The sequence below is a fragment of the Pantherophis guttatus genome, chromosome 17 (genome assembly GCF_059756535.1).
Source record: "Pantherophis guttatus breed Tessera chromosome 17, ASM5975653v1, whole genome shotgun sequence".
Classification (NCBI taxonomy): domain Eukaryota; kingdom Metazoa; phylum Chordata; class Lepidosauria; order Squamata; family Colubridae; genus Pantherophis; species Pantherophis guttatus.
Genome location: NC_142079.1, coordinates 16424922 through 16445733, shown reverse-complemented (window position 1 = coordinate 16445733; position 20812 = coordinate 16424922). Strand labels below are relative to the sequence as shown.

At 44.5% G+C, this 20812-nt stretch overlaps 2 protein-coding genes across 3 annotated transcripts in view; one reads left to right on the top strand and one right to left on the bottom strand.

Moving 5' to 3' along the window:
- RSPH14 (radial spoke head 14 homolog) overlaps positions 1–20812 on the top strand; it is a 106343-nt gene that overhangs the window by 48526 nt on the left and 37005 nt on the right. The gene's annotated exons all lie outside the window — the stretch shown is intronic.
- The window catches only part of GNAZ (G protein subunit alpha z), a 77575-nt gene that overhangs the window by 35727 nt on the left and 21036 nt on the right, over positions 1–20812 (bottom strand). For both annotated transcript variants that reach the window (XM_034438519.3, XM_060683647.2), the window contains exon 2: positions 17874–19129. In XM_034438519.3, coding sequence (XP_034294410.1) covers positions 17874–18596 — 723 coding nt within the window. In that variant the 5' untranslated portion in view covers positions 18597–19129. The remainder of the gene's footprint in view (positions 1–17873; positions 19130–20812) is intronic.

Sequence of the window (20812 nt, the reverse complement as noted above, 5' to 3'; positions counted from 1 at the left end):
ATCACCATGGTTTCTCACCATAATGAGCCGAGGTGGCGCAGTGGTTAGAGTGTAGTACTGCAGGCTACTTCAGCTGACTACTAGCTGCAGTTCGGCAGTTCAAATCTTACCAGCTCAAGGTTGACTCAACCTTCCATCCTTCCAAGGTGTGTAAAATGAGGACCCAGATTGTTGGGGGCAAGAGGCTGACTCTGTAAACCGCTTAGAGAGGGCTGAAAAGCACTGTGAAGCGGTATATAAATCTAAGTGCTATTGCTATTGCTATTTACAGTCAGTATGGGGTGCTTCAGGTGAAATGCTATCTCTGATATCACCAAACACGTCTTCTGCTTCTATGGCTAAATATAAATGTCGAGAGCACATTGTTCCAGAAGTCCTGGTCTTTCCCTAGGTATTCATGGGCAAACGTTAGCCTCCCCCTGATGCCCAGAAAGGACAGCAAAGGTATCTTCTTTCTAATGGTAGAGTGTGTCCTTTGGCATCAATAGTGACGAGATCTACCTGAAGGTCATGTGACAAAATTCTGGGATTCTTAGGGACCTTTTTCAGCATCTTGCATTCTGCTCTTGAGCTGAATCTAATGGAACAGACTGGCCTGAGCAGTCAGCCATTTTATTTTGGTCACTGACCAGCAAAGGCCTTGCCTGGGCAGGTTGGCTGTTATTTGAAAACTTCTCCACTTGTAGATGATCTTCCAGTCATTGGAATGATTGATATCCAATTACTTGGTGATCTTTTAAAATCTTTTTCCAGACCCATAGGCACCAACAACCTTCTTTCGGAAGGCCTCAGAACATTCTTTCAATCTAGGACTGGTTATACCACACACTTCAGCACCAAAGAGCAAATCAAACTAAAACCTGCGATAAGATTCCTCCAAGATCCTCTCTAAGGATGCAAATGAATGGCATTCAACGAAGAAAAAAGTTTCATGAAGAGGACTAGAAAGAGTTTTGGAGACTCTGCCTTGCACCACCTGTCCCAACATAGCATCTTACCACAAACCAGAATGAAGCTCTGCAGTGGGAGGAAACGTGGCAAAAAATGAGGGAAGACCAAAACAAGCTGCACTGCAAAGGTAGCCATTGAAGAGAGGACACAGGAAGACCCACTCATAGACTGTTGTAGTAGTCCAGATGAGAAACCATCAGAGTTTGAATTAATGGATGTGCAATGATAGGAAAGACTTAATCCAGTGAATGCTCAATAAGAAAAAATGACATATTTTTACAGTTGCCACTACAATGGGCCAAGGAGAGCATATCATCCAACACAGTGTTTCTTAACATTAGCAACTTTAAGATGTGTGGACTTCAAGTTAGCCAGGGAATTCTGGGAATATTCTATGTTCCAACCTAAGCTTAGTACACAATATTATCTACCATAACGTCCTACCTGTTAATGACTATTTTAACTTCAATCGCAATAACACAAGGACTATCAATAGATTCAAACTCAATGTAATTTGCTCTAATCTTGATTGTAGGAAATATGGCTTCTGCAATAGAGTAGTAAATGTTGGGAACACTCTACCTGATCCTGTTGTTAGTCTTTCTAACCCCCATACCTTTTACCTTAAACTGTCTACCATGGATCTTACATGTTTCTTAAGTGATCCCTAAGGGGGCGTGCATAAGCGCACCAGCATGCCTACTGTCCCTGTCCTACTGTCCCCATTTATATGTTCTCATTTTATGTGTTTATGGCTATGTTTTGCTTATTTATATCCATTTATTTGTCCATTTTTTCATGTGTCCATGTCAATGTCTACACTGATACTTGTTTCCTTTTACTTGTTGACAAAATAATAAATAAATAAATAAATAAATAAATAAATAAATAAATATCCACACATTTCAAAATTGCTAAGGTTGAGAAACACTTAATCTAACAGAACCCCAAAGTACCTGGCCACTGGCACAGGAACCCCTCACAGCTCTGAAAAGAGAGGGAAAGAAGGCTTAAGAGGGGAAAATGTTGAGCTGAAATACTTGCCTGTGTTAAAATTTAACAACATATTATTTATCACACAAACACCTGCAACCCTGAATTGATACAGCTGATATAAAGGCTTGTTTGAAATTATCAGCTAAGAGGAATAGTGTACAAGGGGGAAAATCCTCATAGGACCAACATTAGAAGCTCAGGGATCCTCTCTGAAAGGGGGAGCTTCGAGGAGCACAATGAGCCAGAAAAAGAGCATCCAGAGAGAGATGGCAGGAACCAATTGCTAGTCTTGCTCAGGGATGATAGCCTAGTCAAGTCTATCAGTTGCCATGGATAGATCTAACAGCACTGGGCAACCAGACCATCATTCCCCACCCATCTTGGTTGAATGACATGTCCAGAATTCTGACCTGGATTGGTGTCAGCCTCCTGGATACACCTGATTAGGTGAGCTAAATCTACTTTATTGTAAGGCTATATTAACAGAATCTTGCAAGTCTGAAAATAGAGATTTCTTGCCACTTAACTACAGCATGTTCTTCCTAAGTTTCTTCCTCTGACCATTAAGCCACTGGGGGCTCCTGCCTCTCTTCTCTTGACTGTTCCCTAGGCTGTATCTCTTGACCTCATTGCCCCAAGTCATTCACACTCCATTGCAACTGGCAAGATTGTGGTTGGCTAAATGAATTGTGGGACAGCAATCTCTGAAGGATTGTCAACAAAAAAGGGATGGAGCAATATAGGGCACTATGTATGTATATATGTATGTATTTATTTATTGAATTTATATTGCCACCTATTCGCCCATGGAAACTCAAGGCAGCTTACAGAATATAAAACCACATTTAAAACAATAAACTAATAAAACTAGTAATAAAACTAACTAATAAAAAGAATCAAATAAATTATTGCAGTACATGACAAAATCACCCCCCACCTCCTACCCCCCGCCCCAGCAACAGCAGATCACATGAGCCATTTAATGGGCTCCATCCCGCTCTGGGTTCCCCAGGCCCACTGGCAGAACCAGGTCTTCAGCACCTTCTGGAAGAGTGTCAAAGTGGGGGCCATTCTAATCTCTTGGGGGATGATGTTCCAGAGAGAGGGAGCCACCATGGAGAAGGCCCTTCTTCTGGCTCCCACCAGGGGTATCTCCCTCGGGGATGAGACTCGCAGCATTCCCTCCTTCCCCGCTCTAATGGATGTGACCGGCAAGAGACGATCCCTCAGGTCTCCTGGTCCCAAGCCATGAAGGACTTTAAAGGTGACAACCAATACCTTGAATTGCACCCAGAAGCAAATTGGCAACCAATGCAGCTCCCGCAGGAGAGGTGATACATGGGCACACCGGGGTCTGTACAAAACCATGCAGGGCGCTGCATTTTGCACCAACTGTAGCTTCCAGATGCTCTTCAAGGGCAGCCCCATGTAAAGCATGTTGCAATAGTCAACAAGGGAAGTGACTAGGGCATGAGTGACTGTGAGTAGGGATAGATAGGAAAGGGCATAACTGGCGCACAACCCGCAGTTGCGCAAAGGCCCTCCTGGCCACGACCGCTCTTCGAGCAGGAGTCCTGAGTCCTGAGTCCAGGAAAACCATACCTTAGCATTAAATTAGCATACCTTAAGGATCCAGTACAGTTTTCTTCAACAGTGGATGAAGAAAGGTTTGAATAAATGTTCCTGGGCAATTGCCAGATGTTAAATAACAGTCTATGAAGTGGGTCAGATAAGGCAGGAAAAGAGGAGAAGAATAAAGGGCCCAGGAGGGCAGGTAGGGGAAGGAGAGTCACCGTGGCAACTGAGTCCCAGGCGATCTGGGAAAAAGCAAAAGGTGAAGGTGGCTGTTAAGGTTGTTCCTGATTTTGGCATGGAAACAGGGAATCCTTCTGGGCTGCAGGTGAGGAAGTTTCCCTGGGAAATGAGCCTGAGAAGAGAAAGCAGGGACTCGCAAAGCAGCAGCGTCTGATCCTGGCGAACTCAAGTCCATTAGATCAGCTGAAGGTGACCAAAGGACTGGAAAGCCAAAGCCCATCACTCAGGTTCTTCTTCCTCCGTGCAAAAGGGCTTGTTTTCAGGCCAGCCCTTTTCAGCAGTCCCTTGCCTACAGGGTACAGTCGTAACTGGTTATCAAAGCTCAGAAAGCAAGAGGCAATGTATTATTAATTCCCGTAAAGATGATTACAGGAAATTGCAGAAAGCAATGTGAAGTGTGTTGTTCTGTGAAGCAACACAGAGCTAATTTCCAGAACTGGATAATATTGTTCATGGGACTGTACAAAATATACACACTTTCCACTTTTCCAGAATTCTTCACAGGGGAAGATACTACAAAACGCAAGAGAGGAGGAGGAAAGCAAGGCAGGAGTTCCAGCCAGAAGGATGGCAATTCAGGATCAGATTTAAGATGCAGGTTGGCAGTTGAATGAGTAGCAGCAGGTAAACGATTGCCCTGAAAATACCACGGACCTCTCATTCCTAATCTTATCCTGCTGTGAGGCAAAGCCCAGAGGACAGAGAAACACAGAAAAAGACCCAGGGGCCCTTTGAGGATTTTTTTCTTTCAAATTAATTCATTTCTTTTTTAACTGTGTTTTATTATTTTTTAAATTTTTGTCGGATGATGGACATTTTATACAAGTAACAATAATAGCACTGCTGCTGAAAGAGATAAAAAACTCTTTCAGTGTAATTGGAGAACAATTCAAAAATAAAATCCTAGACTGAACAGCAACACAATCTCCAAGTGAACGGTCCCTGCTAAGTTCAATTAGGAATCAAATACTAAGGAAAAAGACCACATGGTAACAAATACCAATGAAAAGGAAGGATCCCGTTTGTGTTCAACTTACTTTGTTTATGATTACGACTGCTGTTACGGCAAAACAGTTACAGTCTTTATTAAATATAACGGCAAAAGGGTTAAACTACGTATCATGTAAATATTTAAGGAAGGCTGAGTTGGGCATATTAAATAACGTAAGTGGATATAAATTTAATTTAAAAAGCTTAGAGATATATATAAAGATAATAGCAATATCTATCACATTAATAAGAAATAAAGTAAGGAGAAGAAAACATGAACTCTAAGGCAGTAAAGAGAAAGGATCGGAATAAGGTTGACATACAGTCACTTCTTCACAGGTATTTTTGCGAACAACACGTCATAAATGGTTTCCCTTGCTTCCGACTGGGACTTTTTGGTTAACCTGTAGCTTTTCTGAAGGATTCACATCAAGTATTAACCAGGTACAACCCTTCTTAGCCTTCCAGGTGCCATCAAGTTGGGTATAAGACTACGCAAGACATATCACTACCTCAGATCCTGTTAATTCACTTTACAACTTTGACTTTAAAAGAAAGGTTTTACAATTATATCCTCATCAGAGGATATAGAATTTGTCAGAGTTCCAGTCAACTAAGGTGTGATATTTATCAACTGCTGATTTAAGAGGCAAGGTAGATCCAGGTGCCGTTTATTTTGTTCAGACATTCGGGGGGGGGGGAGTTGATGGGAGGGGAGGTTGGTTGTTGCTTATTTGTCTGGAATTTTTTCTTCAAGGCTTCATGAAGCATCTTTCTCTCCTTGGTTAGTTTCCATTTATTGCTTCTTGTCTTGCCTTCTGGTGCTTTGGAGAAGAAGTTGACCTCCTCTTCTTTGTGGCAGCCGCTCAAATACTGGAACGCTGCTCTCATATCTCCCCTAGTCCTTCTTTTCACTAGACTAGGCCTATCCAATTCCTGTAACCATGCTTATATGTTTTAGCCTCCAACCCCCTAATCGTCTTTGTTGCTCTTCTCTGCACTCTTTCCAGAATCATCTTTTTTATATTGTGGCAACCAAAGATTATGATCCTAATAGTCTAGAAAAACATGCTGATCTTAGATGAAGACCTGCATCTCCTGTGACACCTTTCTTTCTTTTTCTGCCTTCAGCCTTTTCAGTCTTTAAGTTGCCATTCTAAATCCACAGACATGTGATATGTGGAAGCCCAAATGTATGCTCAAATAGATGATTATATTCATAATTATATATTGGATGTTACAATTCTTTATGCCATGGCTCCCTATACTTTTCAATATCTAATTTGGCAAAGTCCAGCAACCATTACTAATAATTCCTAGGTGCTTATTATTTTGCAAATTTCTGATTAAATCCTCTAGTTCTAGAGACAGTTCTTTAATAGTTAAGATTGTCAGCTCATGACCAGATGTCAGAAGGTGTTTTAATCAAGCCTATATGTTTCGGCAAATAATTGTTACATGGCAATTCAAAATATATCATCCAATCATAATAATTGATCTAAAGTTCATGGTGTTTGTTATTAATAAGGAGTGGGCAACATTTTGGTTTCTGGAGGCCTCGTTTGGGGAAAGCAAAAAGAGACAATATGGAGGAGATAATAAGACAGGAACTAGAATTCTTGTTTTCTTGTGATTGGAGAGAAAACTTGTAGGGAGGGAGGGAGGGCATTTATCTTAAGCAGACATCTTGTTTTTATGTTGTCTATTTCTCTTACCTCAGGGCCTCCACAGCCAGGCCATCCCTGCCTTGACAACTGCCTCAGTTCGCCGTGGCAGCTCCAAAAGCACCATCCAGCAAGATCCCGCGTGGCCACTGGCCCACTTCTTCTGCTTGCTTGCGGTTGCAACAGAGCAGGAGGCCAAGTGACACGCCAGTGCTGCAGTCACAAGGCAAGGCAAGTGTCGGGGCATGGATAGCCTGGCTGCGGGAGCCCTGAGGTAAGCCGGTGCAGTGGCACTGGTAAGATATCCCCCAAAATAAGCCCTAGTGCTTATTTCGGAGTCCAAAAGAAAATAAGACCAGGTCTTATTTTGGGGGAAGCACGGTAGCAACTTTATGTTCCGCCTAATGAATCTCCCCCGTCTGGCAGCAAACTCTTGGGAACAATATGGTAAGGGTCCACAAATTCTTTTGTGGTTGCACACTAAATGTATAGTGACTCTAGGGTAGCTCTATATTTGATCCCTCCTCTCTGCTGGGCTGGATATTTCTCACCAGATCAGAGAGACTATTGGGATGACTGTGAAAGAGTTGTAAAACTGTTACTGAAGCTGACAGGATGTCAATCTAATGCTTTCTGTAGCCTCATTCTATTATTCATCTAGATCCTACATTCTGGAATAGTAAAGAAATCTTCACCTCTATTCTTTACTCTCCTTCACTTCCCTTCTCCAGACGATACACAACTCCATACTCTTCTACAAATAATACTGAAACAGAGCAAACGCTATTGTGAGTAGGATGGGCTTCACACTACTGTACTACTTCTGTTGCAAAAAATAAATGTTTATTTTTCCCTGAGTTATCCACATGTCAAAACTATTCCCCAGTTGATCAGGAAAGATGGTGTATGCTAGGACAATTCTTGAATGGAAGTCAGGAAGCACTTGTGGAGAAGAATGGTAGCAAGAACCTTCCCAGAAGACAAAAGGAAATCAAACTGGTGGGGCAGAGAAATGAAGCAATATGAAGAATATGAATAAAAATGAGGAAATAACAGCAAGGCAGAGGGTCTCCAACTGCAGAGCTTCAGAATAGATTCCATCCCTCCGTAGATGATGTTTCTGGACCTTGAAGAAAGCGCAGAGGGAGAGGGCTCTAGAAGCTTGGCAGAAGGGAGGGTTTCTTGCCTCAGACCTGAAGAGGAGCAGACAGATGGTGGACATCTGAGACTCCCTACTAGCTGAGTCCTCAGCAACCATCTGTTAGACAGAGAGCATATGAAAAAAGACAGGCTCCCTTCCTGGGCACACAACTGGGATTCTAAAAGCCCACCGACAAATAACCCCTTCTGCTGATCCCCAAGGGAATGGATGACTAAGAAGCCCTGTGTGGAATCCTGAAGGAGCTGCAGATGTTTTTATCCCTCCTTTATCTTGGCGCATGTGGCCCACAAGACGGGAAGGAATGCTGGAAGTGAACAACTGGCCCTGCAGATGGACTCCGTGGGAAGAGTTTGATTTCCTCAGGAACAGGCAGGAGGCATTTCTGTGATATTCCTGACAAGAGGTGGATTGTATCTCCCAAGAACTAGGAAGGATATGCTTGGAAATGCCTTGCAAACCTGATCCAAGGAGTGGAGTGAAGAAGGGGGAAAGCAGTGCAATGCCGAATATTGGGAATAGGATTGGCTACGAATAGGCCGGCTGCAGAGTCTGCATACGAAGTGAACATGTATAAAGACAGGTCAATTTTGGCAAGCCAAGGATTGCAGGGGCTTTATACAGATAAAGGAAAATGATTCTTTTTGTCGTTTTAATGCAAAGGGATAATTCAGGAGGTGCTCTGTAACATGCTGAATGGATTGCAAGCATATACAGGTAGTCCTCGATTTACAACAGTTCACTTAGTGACCATTCAAAGTTACAACAGCACTGAAAAAAGTGACCATTTCTCATGCTTATGACCGTTGTAGCATTCCCTTGATCCTGTGATTCAGATTTGGATTCCTATGTTGAAAACTGACTCACATTTATGACGGTTGCAGTGTCCTTGAGTCATGTGACACACACACCCCTTTTGCAACCTTCTGACAAGCAAAGCCAGTGGGGAAACCAGATTCACTTAACAACCAGGTTACTAATTTAAGAACTGCTGTAATTCACTTAACAAATGTGGCGAGAAAAGTCGTAAAATGGGGCAAAACTCACTATGTTGGGCTCAATTGTGGTCGTAGGTTGAGGACTACCTGCAGTTTATTCACAAGGAACAGACCAAAGACGTGAGGCGAAGTGCAGTTACCCATGCAGGGGGGGTCCCGTCAAGAGTAGTCTATTTCAGTAGGAACATAAGAGTGAGCCCAGCTCAGTGGAGAACCCTGGTGGCTCAGGATTGAGTTGGCTGGGTTTTATTGCTGTACTAAGGCTGCACCACTAAGTGACCTGCCCAAGAGCTCCATGGGGATTATCTTCCTTGTAACTGACAGCCACTTGCCTCTTGTGGAACAACCAACAATCATCCTGCTCCATTTTTACATGGCAGTCCTTCAGTCACTTGCAGATAAGGTTTGCGTTTCTTCCAGACTAACATACCCAACGCCTCCAATGCTTCCTTTTCATTTTTTTAGTCCAAGATCCTTATAATCTTGCCGCTCATCTCTAGAGATGGTCCAGTCTGTCAACATCCTTCCTAAAACGCAGGGCCTAGGATTCACACCATATTCTAAGTGGGGTCTAGCTGTGCATAATAGAAAGGAGCAGCCATTTATCTTGAGCCTGACACCAGCCTCCTTTAGAGCCAGCTTAGTTGCTTTTTCTTCTTCTGCAGTTACACCACAATGTGAGTACATGTTCAGCTTGTCACCCACCAACACACCCAGATCTTTTTCACACACAAAAATAGAAGTTAGCGTCACCTCATATGGTCTCACCTATCTTGCCTCTCATCATGCCTTTCAGTTTTTTTACTGAGATGTAGACCTTTGCAAGGATTACATACAGGCACGTGTACAGGAAGTAGGACATGAGTGTAAACATCACAGGGGCCCACCAAAAAGTTGTAATTGCAGAAAGACAGACAAACTGAAAGGGACAGAATCGGGATTCTGGAGAAACTTGAGAAGCTGGGACAGTGGGCAGAAGCTAGCAAGATTCATTTAATAGGCGGCAGTGACTGAAGTGCAGCTTTACCGTCAAGCCAAACCATGTTCTGCACACCGAATGTTGCATTCAGTAGCATTGCATTGTAGGAAGGACACTGACAAACTGGAGCATGTCCAGGTATGATTTGAGGCTAGGAAAGAAAACCTCTATAAATCACACTAAAGATGATATTACTTTGGCAAGATTTGGTTTTGTCTGTTTGTTTGATTTCTATTCTGTTTTTCTGGCATATAACTGAACTGAACCCCACTCTTCACCCATCTACCCATCAGAGAAATTATGCCTAGCGTGGGCTGGATCATCACCTTCAGCTCAGCAGGGCATTTTAATTTAATTTAATTAATTCAATTTATATGCCGCCCCTCTCCAAAGACTCAGGGCGGCTCACAATACATTTTAAAAAATCATTATAAAAAACATTTAAAAATTAAAAACATCAAAAACATTAAAAACTCATTCATGCCATTCATGGCCGGATCTCGCCAGATCACAAGAGCGAGATCAACAGCCCCAGGCCTGCCGGAAAAGCCAGGTCTTCACCGCTTTTCAGAAGGCCAATAGGGTGGGGATGGTCCAGACCTCAGGAGGTAACTGGTTCCAGAGAGCTGGGGCAGCCACAGAGAAGGCCCTCCCCCACGGGCCCGCCAGCATTGTTTAACTGACGGGACCTGGAGGAGATCAACTCTGTGGGATCTTACTGGTCGCTGGGAGCTATGCGGCAGAAGGCGGTCTCGAAGATAACCTGGCGCTGAGCCATGTAGGGCTTTAAAGGTAATAACCAACACCTTGAATTGTGACTGGAAACCAATAGGGAGCCAGTGCAGCTTGCGGAGAATTGGTGTAATGTGATTGTACCTAGGTGCACCCACGACAGCTCACGCAGCTGACTTCTAGACCAACTGTAGTCTCCGAACACTTTTCAAGGATAGTCCCAAGTAGAGCGCGTTGCAATAATCTAACCGTGAGGTGACAAGGGCATGAGTGACTGTGAGGAGAGACTCCTGATCCAAGTAGGATCGCAATTGGTGCACCAGGCGAACCTGTGCAAAGGTCCCCCTAGCCATACCTGTCAGATGTTGCTCTAATCTTAGCTGTGAGTCTAGGAGGACACCCAAATTGCAAGCCCGTTCTGAGGGCGACAATTTCTCCCCCCCCCCCCAAGAACCAAGGACGGACAATCAACATAGTCTTTTGGAGGCAATACCCACAGCCACTCGGTCTTGCTTGGGTTAAGTCTGAGCCTGTTGACTCCCATCCAGACCCTCACAGCCTCCAGGCCCGGCACATCACATCCACCGCATCACTGAATTGACGCGGGGTAGAGATATACAGCTGGGTCTCATCCGCGTATTGCTGATACCTCACCCCGTGTTGTTGGATGATCTCACCCAGCGGCTTCATGTAGATGTTAAATAGGAGGGGAGAGAGGACCGAGCCCTGAGGCACCCCGCAAACGAGGGGCCTAGGGGTCGACCTCTGTCCTCCTACCAACACCGACTGTGACCGACCAGAGAGATAGGAGGAGAACCACCGTAACATGGTGCCTCCCACTCCCACTTCCTTTAGTCGTCCCAGAAGGATACCATGGTCAATGGTATCGAAAGCCGCTGAGAGGTCAAGTAGCACCAAGATGGAGGAATGACCCCCATCTCGGGCTCGCCAGAGATCATCCATCAGCGTGACCAAAGCAGTTTTCGTGCTGTAGCCAGGCCTGAAGCCAGACTGAAAAGGGTCTAGATAATCCATTTCCTCCAATGACCGCAGGAGCTGAAGTGCCACCACTTTCTCTACAACCTTTCCCACAAAGGGTAGGTTGGAGACTGGATGGAAGTTCTTTAATTCTGCTGGATCCAGGGTAGGCTTCTTAAGGAGGAGCCTTACAACCACTTCCTTTAATGGTTTAACAATTAGCAGTACCTTGACTCTTTTCTAATTTTCTAAAACAGAAGCTAACAAGGAAAATAGAAGATAAATTATTTCATAAATTATGCCCTATAATATGCAGAGTTGTGTTGCTCTTTTCCATGTCTTTTCTTCTAGCTGGGAATATAAAATATAAAATATCATAGAATATCATCAGAGTTGGAAGGGACCCTGGAGGTCTAGTCCAACCCCCTGTTCAAGCAGGAGAGCTTATACCAGTTCAGATGAATGGCTGCCCAGTCTCTTCTTAAAAGCCTCCAGTGATGGATTCAATTCAAACTTTTATTGTCAGTGCACAACATATGTACAATGAGATTGGTTGAGCTCCCTCAGTGCACCCCCCAACACAAAACAACTCACAGGGAAGACAGAAAATCCCTAACCCAATAAATCGTATTAACAAAACACCCAGTCCTATTGCACCAGTGTGAAAATGTTACACGTTGCCTGTAAGTCCTTCGTACTATGTAGTTATGTTGTTGTTTCACATTCAGGAGTCTGACAGCCCACGGATAAAAACTGTTCTTCAGCCTGTTTGTCCGGCTGGCTATGCTTCTATATCTCCTTCCCAATGGTAGGAGGGTAAAGAAGTGCTGACCAGGGTGCGAGTCATCCCTGAGCACCCATCTGGATCTTAAGCCTATCTTCTGGGGTGTTGGCTATTCCTGCCAGCTTGGTGTTGTTTGCAAATTTGATTGAGTTCCCCTTCTATTCCTTCATCTAAATATCAATATCTATGAAGATATTGAAGAGTCCTGGACCTAAGACAGAACCTTGGGGTACCCGACTGCATGCTTCCCTCCATGCAGACATAGTTCCATTAAGGAGTAGACGTTGAATGCGGTTTGTTAGCCAGTTACAAATCCATCTGGTGGTGATACTGTCTAGCCCACATTTTTCAAGATCACCAAGAAGTAGGTTGTGGTCTGTGTTGTCAAATGGCTTAATATAATAGTGGGGTGAAGCAAACCATCTTTTTCTAGCTAGCCATGGCTGAAAATGTATTTTTAATTTATGAGGAGTGGCAAAGAGCATGTGAACGCTTAAGGGATTGCAAAGCCAACAGCATCTCAAGGGAAGAACTACACACTAATTTGTTTGTACATCAGTGTAAATTATAATGATCATGTACTACACTGTGTTTGCAGCTATAATGAGTGACACAAATATTTCCCACAGGTGCACAGCTATGCTTTCACCTTCTTAGTGGATGTACAACTGGAAGTGCAGCCTTCCAGATGTGGCTTAGCAGCTGCTTCACCTAGAAGACTTTGTTCCCACACCATTGACCAAAACCACAATGCAGTCTGGCCAATTTCTCTTTTGCTCAGAGAATGTGAAAAACATTAGTGTGAGCACTATATTATTCACAAAACATTTCTGCTAGATTGTCTATAAAAGCTCTTAGATACTGAATATTCAAGTTGGGCACTTAGTGTAAAGAAGGTGCAGCTGTAATTTTCTCTGGCTCTAAAAAAGAGCAGGCATCCTTTACCGAACTAAAGATCAAGTGACATGAGCTGATTACTTTAGATGAGAATTGGCATGCATGAGCTGGTGCTCCTCTAGAGTCTAGTCAATACTGGCTGCCTTCCTTTGACTGTGACTACGGATTTGGAAATAAGGGCAAAAACTTGCAGGTGTGTGTGTGTGTGTGTCCCCCAAAGGTGCTTTTTCAAGAAACTTTGTTTTTCCTTGAAGACTTTCACTTCTCATCCAAGAAGCTTCTTCAGTTCTGACTGAATGGTGGAGAATGGAAGGATTTATATTCCTTGCAGTCAACTGGTCATTAGCGCTCTGAGAGTCATTGAGGCCACTTGGATGTGAATTTCTGCCCTCAGGGCAGGGGTGAAATTCAGCAGGTTCTGGAGAACAGGTAGCGGAAATTTTGAGTAGTTCAGAGAACCGGCAAATACCACCTCTGGCTGGCCCCCCAGTGGGGCGGGAATGGAGATTTTGCAGTATCCTTCCCCTGCCACACCCACCAAGCCACGCCCACAGAACCGGTAGTAAAATAATTGAATTTCACCACTGCCTCAGGGTCACCTAAATAGTGTGAATAGTAACTGCAAGGAATATAAATCCTTCCATATTCCACCATTCAGTCAGAAGGGAAGAAGCTTCTTAGATAAGAAGCAAAACATCTTCAAGGAAAAATAAGAAAGTCCAGTTGCCTTTTGAAAAAGCACCCTTGGGACAACCATGACCTGGATGACTGAGAACCTCCATAGACATTTGTGGGGGGTTGGGTTGAGGGTTGGCTCATAAAAGGAGTACCTTTTAGCCATGAAAGTTACCCATTTCCATGGGAGCCACCCCAGAAGGTTGACACCTGGGTCCACCCCATGGCTTTATTACAGAATCCAATGGAGCAAAGTGGCCATGAGCAGAGAGCCAGAAGCATCCTTCTTGTCAAAACCACCAAGAAGTCCTTTCTTTTTCTTCATATTTATTTCAGTGCCAGGCTTGCTAAAACTTCAGTAAGACTAAAGCTCTTTTTAAAAGTTAAAAAACTCTGAAGGACATTCTAGCCCTGGGCGGGCAGGGGATGACACAAATAAGCCTGAAAGAAAGGACTTTGTAAGACCATCATAAGTACTCCTCATTCAGCACAGTTGTAACTTCACAGTTGTTGAACAAGTGGACATTAAATGAGGACTACCTGTAATCTCATAATCATGGGAACAATTCAAATCACTGTCAGTTGCGAGTATGATGGCCATTGGGCAGGCAGGCAGTCCTCCATTTACAAACACAACTGGGACCAGAATTTCCATTGCTAAGCAAAACAGTTTTAGTAGTGAGTCGCATCCAGTTTTATAACCTTTTTGGCCATGATTGTCAAGAGAATCATGTGGTCATTAAGTGAATCCAGCTTCTCCAATTGACTTCGCTTATTGGAAGCCAGCTGCAAAGGTTGCAATTGGGTATCACATGACCCCGGGACAGTAAAACTGTCATAAGTACAGCTCTGTTGCCAAGCATCCAAATTCTGATCACATGACCATAGAGATGCTGCAATGGTTGTAAATGGGAGAGCCAGTTGTAAGCCACTTTTTTTCAGGTCCATTGTAACTTCAAAAGATCACTAAATGAATGGTTCTACTTCGAGGACTACCTGCATATCGGGCATTTTGACAGCAACCTTCATCTCTGAAGGCAGCTCAGTGAAGCAGAGACTTAGCTCGGCTTGTGTTTTGCTCCCAACCTCTTGTTTCTCAAGGCTCCCCCTGTCTTTCCGCACCATGAAGCACTCGCTTTCCCTGAATGAATTCCAGTGGTCATCCCAGGTGGATGCTGGGACAACTGGAACCCCTGATTAGGGTTTCTGCACTGAGCAGGTGACAGCTTTCCATTTCATGATTCCACATAATCTCCAAATGTCCCAAAGGTGCTTTTTCAGGAGGCAACTGAAAAAGCACCTTTGGGACAACCATGACCTGGATGACTGAGAATCTCTACAGACTATAATCTCCAAATATTTTCAGTTAACTACATCTTCTTTGGGGTCCTTGGTGCTCTCTGAGCTGGGTGGTTTTCTTACAGACGTTTCATGACCCAACTAGGTAACATCATCAGTGCTAAAAGAGAGTGGGTTTGCACTGATGATGTTACCTACCTGGATCATGAAACATCTGCATGTAAAACAACCTAGCTCAGAGAGTACCATGGACCCAACAGTTCAACCGTGAGCTACAAATATTCTCTTCTATTGATGCATTTTCTTTCTACATTCTTGATCGTTTTCAGATTGTTCCCACAGATCTCCTTACCTATCTGATTCTCGAGCATCTTTATTATATGCAAGAACATTGGCTATACAATGTTGGCCGCAGCAAACTCTCTCTAAACTATTTAAGACTCAAAATGAAACTCTCTTCTCCCATCATTTGCTGCAAGACAAAGATCTCTCGGAATTAAGCAGCTCTTGTGCCTGCCACATGCTGCCTGCAATTCCCACAACCGCTTCTCAATTGTGGAGATTTGCAGCATTACCGCAATGCATCTTACCAAAGCAGCGCAATGTGAGGAAATGTGTGAACTTTTTCTCAGTTTCTATGGACACAAAGCTGAATGATGGTCAGAAGTGATTCCAAGAAACCCTGAGCTCTTCCTTCAATTCCTATTTCAGAGCCGGTAAATATCCATTAGGAGGAATAGAAAAAGATGATGCAAAGTACAAGGGGCAGGCTCAGATGTACTGTGTGCGTGTGGCCTCTAAGCCTGAATTCTAGGGATCCCTATAAAGGCAACGTGGCTGAGCCAAATGGAATTGGGGCTGTACTGAACTGTTCCCAGAAATTATCATTTAAAGAAATGTAAACAATATCATTCTCTAAAGTCCATAATCAATGAAGAGCTCATACCTTTGTAAGCCCCCTGAGTCACCTTGTGGCAAAATGGGTGGCAAACAAATTTAATAAATAATAGTAATACTCTGATTGTGTAGAGTTGCAATGACCACCAGATGCACCAAGCAATGGCTTTGTCCTTTACTGGGACTCCTCAGACTTATTGTATGGGATTCAAAGCATTTACCAGGAATTGAACTCATGGACCTCACACTTTGGATGACTACTTGCAGTGCCTTAACTTTAGATATTATCCTTCTCCTGCAGTTCAGTGGTTGCAGAAAGCGTTACCCAGAACATCTATCAGAACAGACAGATACTAGAGTGCAGGTCAGATGCATCTTGCTACCATAGATAAATTCTATAGCAAGGCAAGGTTTTGAAAGACCAAAGAAAACTGACACTAAAGATCAAGTTTAGGAGACTAAAAGCAACAGTCTCAAAACTGTTTTATATAGTTGGAGATTTCCATAATTATGTTTGCTCAAATTCCAAGCTGATTTTACCATATTTACTCAAAAGAAATTTAACACAGAATTTAAGATGCTTCCTGCCCACCCAAGAAAGTTAGATAAAATCCTGCAAGCACACACATGTGTGCATGCATGCACACACATGGACACACAGGCAGACAAATCCTTCTTCACTGCTTAGTTCCTTAACCTACCTATTTAAGATTGTCCAATTTTACTGAAGCTAACCCTTGACATTTTCCTCATCTCTCTTTCTATATGCGAGTACATATGCATGTCCATATCTGTCTGTCTGACTATATGTATGCATTTATATCTATCTTTGTATTAAGAGCCTTGGTGGCGCAGCAGACTAAAGCACTGTTAAGTAACACCAGCTGCCTGCAATTACTGCAAGTTCAAATCTCACCAGGCTCAAGGTTGACTCAGCCTTCCATCCTTTCGAGGTAGGTAAAATGAGGACCCGGTTTGTGGGGGCAATAAGCTGACTTTGTATAAAAAAGAACACCGCTTGGGGGGGGCGAAAGCCCTACTAAGCAGGTATATACAAAAGTATGAAGGCTATTGCTTAACGCATTGTAAGCCGCCCTGAGTCTCCAGAGAAGGGCGGCATATAAATTGAACTAATAAATAAATAAATAAATATCCCAAGGCCAGACTCCCCAGCCAGGATGAATTTATTGAGTTAATAACTAAAATCAAATCAGTTTCATGTAAATGAGAGATCCCACTTGTAGAATTATTTTCTCAACTGCACCTACATCTCTCCTCTCAGGCGACCCAGACATATATACACCAAAAGAGAGGCTGTGGATATTCAGACTCTGCAAGCACAAATAGTTAATTAATGAAATGGCTCTTGATAACTCAGTTGCTCTGATAGGCTCCATTTCTGGTAAAGTGAGGTAAAATATGAGCTCCTTTAGGCAAGAGTTGTTTTTCCATTCTAGTGGTAAGAAGGAAAAGGTTGATCAATTACAAGCACCAGGAGATTGCAGGTGCCTCTTCTGTAATAAGGCCCATAGAGTTTTTGGCTTTCCCTGCCAGTTGAGACCACACGCCACACCTAGTCTTGTTACTTGGCATCTGCAGGGCAGAGCCTCTTCATCCCTGGAGACCCTCTGCTAATTCCTCCTGCACCCCTTTTGTAGGGAGAGCTTCCCTGGGCAGAAGAGCCTTCCTCATCTATACATTCCCCTCAACATCCGGGCAGCCCCCCTTCCCAAGACTTCACCCCTTCCCCTGCTTGCCCTGGGCTTGCCTTTATTACTAAATTCCCAAGGAAATCTCCCACCCCCACCCCACCCGTTAATAGGCAGTTACTTTATCTTTCGTCTAAGTAAGTCATCTTGATCTGACAAAACTAGAGTGAAGGTGAAGCTCTTCTATAAATGCAGCAGGAGAGAAGCTCAGGAAGCCAAGCTGTCGGCTAGCAGGATGGGCTTTAGAAACCATTCAGCACCGACTGGCGTTCAGCAACAGAGCAAACTCTCTCAGAAACCCCGTAATGAGGCTGTCAAGAAGGACCAAGAAAAGGCTCAGGCACACTTACGGTTTGGTTATCTTCATACAGCTTCAAGTCATATCCACTCAGCTCCACACAGAAAATTATTGCTGTAACCCCCTCAAAACAATGGATCCACTTTTTGCGCTCGGATCTCTGCCCACCCACATCCACCATTTTGAAAGTCAGCTCTTTGAATGTAAACTTGTTCTCCACAATCCCTGTGGTCATGTCCCGGGAGCGCAAAATGTCCTCCACGGTGGGGATGTAGTCCAAGGCGGCGATCCTGTCCAGGTCATTCAGGTAGTAGGCAGCGTTGTCCTCCAGGTGGTACTCGTTGGACCGGCGGAAGCACTCCTGCACCCCAGGGTCGGCCCACAGCCTCTTCATGACCCCCAGCAACTCTGGGGTGATCTCCCCTTTACTCTCTGCGGGGCCCGTCAAGGCAAAGAGCTGCACGGCGTCGTAGGCGCGGTCGGGGTTGTGGAACTCGATCTTCAGAGATGCCAGGGCGCGGATGATGCGGGTGAGAGAGTCGATGGCATTGTAAATGATCAAGGGCTTGTATTCCTTGCAAGCTTCCAAATTAAAACCGCCACTGTGAATGATTTTCATTTGTTTGACAATGGTACTTTTGCCAGAGTTGCTGGTGCCCAGGAGAAGGAGCTTGATTTCCCGTCGTTGCCGCTGACTCTCAGAGCGCAGGTGGCGGTCAATTCTTCGGGACCGCCGCGCTGCCTCTTTCTCCTCTGAACTTTGCCGACATCCCATGGTACAGCGAAGGCGAGCAGGAGAGGCCACCTGAGACTCTCGAAACAGGAGCTCTGGGAATTGGGTCTGGAGGGGATGGACAGCCGGGTGGCAGCTGAGAAGGTTCCTCCAAAATGCCCCTCCACCAGCAGCTCCGTCTCTCACAGCAGGGGTACGGAATTCGAATGCGTCACCAGCAATTACGGGCCACCATCGCAGCGGAACTCAAGGCCCCCTCGCGTGGGGAAAATGAACAGTTGCACATTCCAGTAAGGAAGGGAGTTTCTCTTTCCTACAAAAGAGTCAGACCTCTTTCTCTCCCTGGGCTGCCCTTGTCCTCCTGCATCGTTCTGTCATCCTCGTCTGCACACAAGGAATCTTCTGTACGTCGGATGGCTACGCTTTGGCCTGCTAGGGATGGTCCAGCTGCTCCTGCAAGTGGCCCTCAGGTGTAGACGAAGCCCTGGGAAACCAGGGTGCTGCATGCATTTGGCTTCTCGGACAATTCTTTAGGGCTGGCGTCACGTTTGGGGACAGGACTCGGTCGTCCCCACCTGCAAAAGGAAGGCAAAATAAATAAATTCAATTGCTGGCTCTTTTTGTGTTCCTTCTTCCCCTCGTCCTTCAGCCTGAATGGGAAAGGGGGGTAATTGTGGGAAAGCCAATTGAGGAGAAGAGGATTCGTGCTGGGAATTGGTGCTTAGCCCAACAGGCCTTGCCAGCCTGATCTTTCCATTTGATGGTGAAGCAGATGTGTTATTCATGACCTTCTTCCCTCCAAGAGGAGAGCAGACAGGACAAGAGGAGGAAGTTGAGCGCTTCTGACTGCCCAAGAGCGCCTCTAGGCATAAGCAGAGTGTTCTTAATATTTTGGCACTTCTGCATTTTTGGCATTTATGAATCACAGATTGGCATTTATAAATCTATGATTTACAGCACCGGGCTCTGCGACAAGTGGGCCGAAGGACAAACCCTCATGGTCCTGATGCTTCTCCCACCATGTAAAAACTAGGCAAGGACAATGCAGCCAGCATCTCTGCTACCATGGGACAAATGCGAGGAGCAGGAGATTGTGACTTTTAAAGAGGAAGATCTTAAGCTGTGGGAAAGGCCTGGCAGTCAGCAGAATTATCCTGCAGTGCTGCATTCTAACCACTGTGCCACCACAGCTCTAAAGACTGCGTACCACTCCATAGTAATTTAAAGCCCTCTCTAAGCATTTTACAGTCAGCATATGGCCACCAACAATCTGGGTCCTCATTTTACCGGAAGGATGGAAGGCTGAGTCAATCCAGAGCCCCATCAGGATCAGACTCCAAGCTGTGGGCAGAGTCAGCCTGCAGTACTGCATTCTAACCACTGTGCCACCAACACTTCTTATGGAGACATGGTGGCCCATCTCCCTCTTACTTTGGGAGAGGGGCTGCCTCTGCATGCCAACCAGTTTCACAAAATTAACAACCCAATTTCAAATTCAATGGAATATGAGTGAAAATATTAAGGTTGAATCAAAGGGGGGATGTTCGCCATACGCTTACTTGGGATTTAGCAAGATCAAATTACAGAATGCAAAGATTTTAACTTGGAAGGCCATCCAATCCATTCCTACAGCATCCCCAACAAAGGGCCACCCAGCGCCCATTTAAAGCCCTCCGTCAAAGAGGCATCATCACCTTCTGTCAGCCCTCCTAGCTAAACCAGACAGGAAACCCAACCAGGTGAGCTAAAGCTCCGTTACTGTAAGGCTGCATGAACAAAATCTTGCAAGTCGGAAGATACAAACTTCCCTCCTCCACAAAAGTACTTGATTCATTAATGCAGATCCATTTCTACGTTTCTTTTTCTGTCCGTTTTACTTTAGCCCCTGGGGACTCCACTCTCTCATCTGGTTGCTTCCTAGGCAGCTTCTCTTCCCCTCGTCCCCCAAGGAGACCCACACAGTCCATTATACACACACACACACCTGTTCCATAGTGAACAGCTCAGGTAGGGATTTTTTTTCTGAAAGTAAATCTGAAACCAAAATCTACTTCTGTGTAGTTTAAATCCATCATCCAATCTTCTGCAAGAACTTAGAAGAATGCAGCTCCACCTTCTGCTCAAGACCACGACTGGTCTTCTCTTCTCCCAATTACACCTACAGAATGCCTCCAACTGTGGTTCCTCATCATTTGTCTCCTTCCCAGTCCTGTATCATCTTGATCTCTTCTGAATACCCTCCAGTGGGGAGAGTGTTC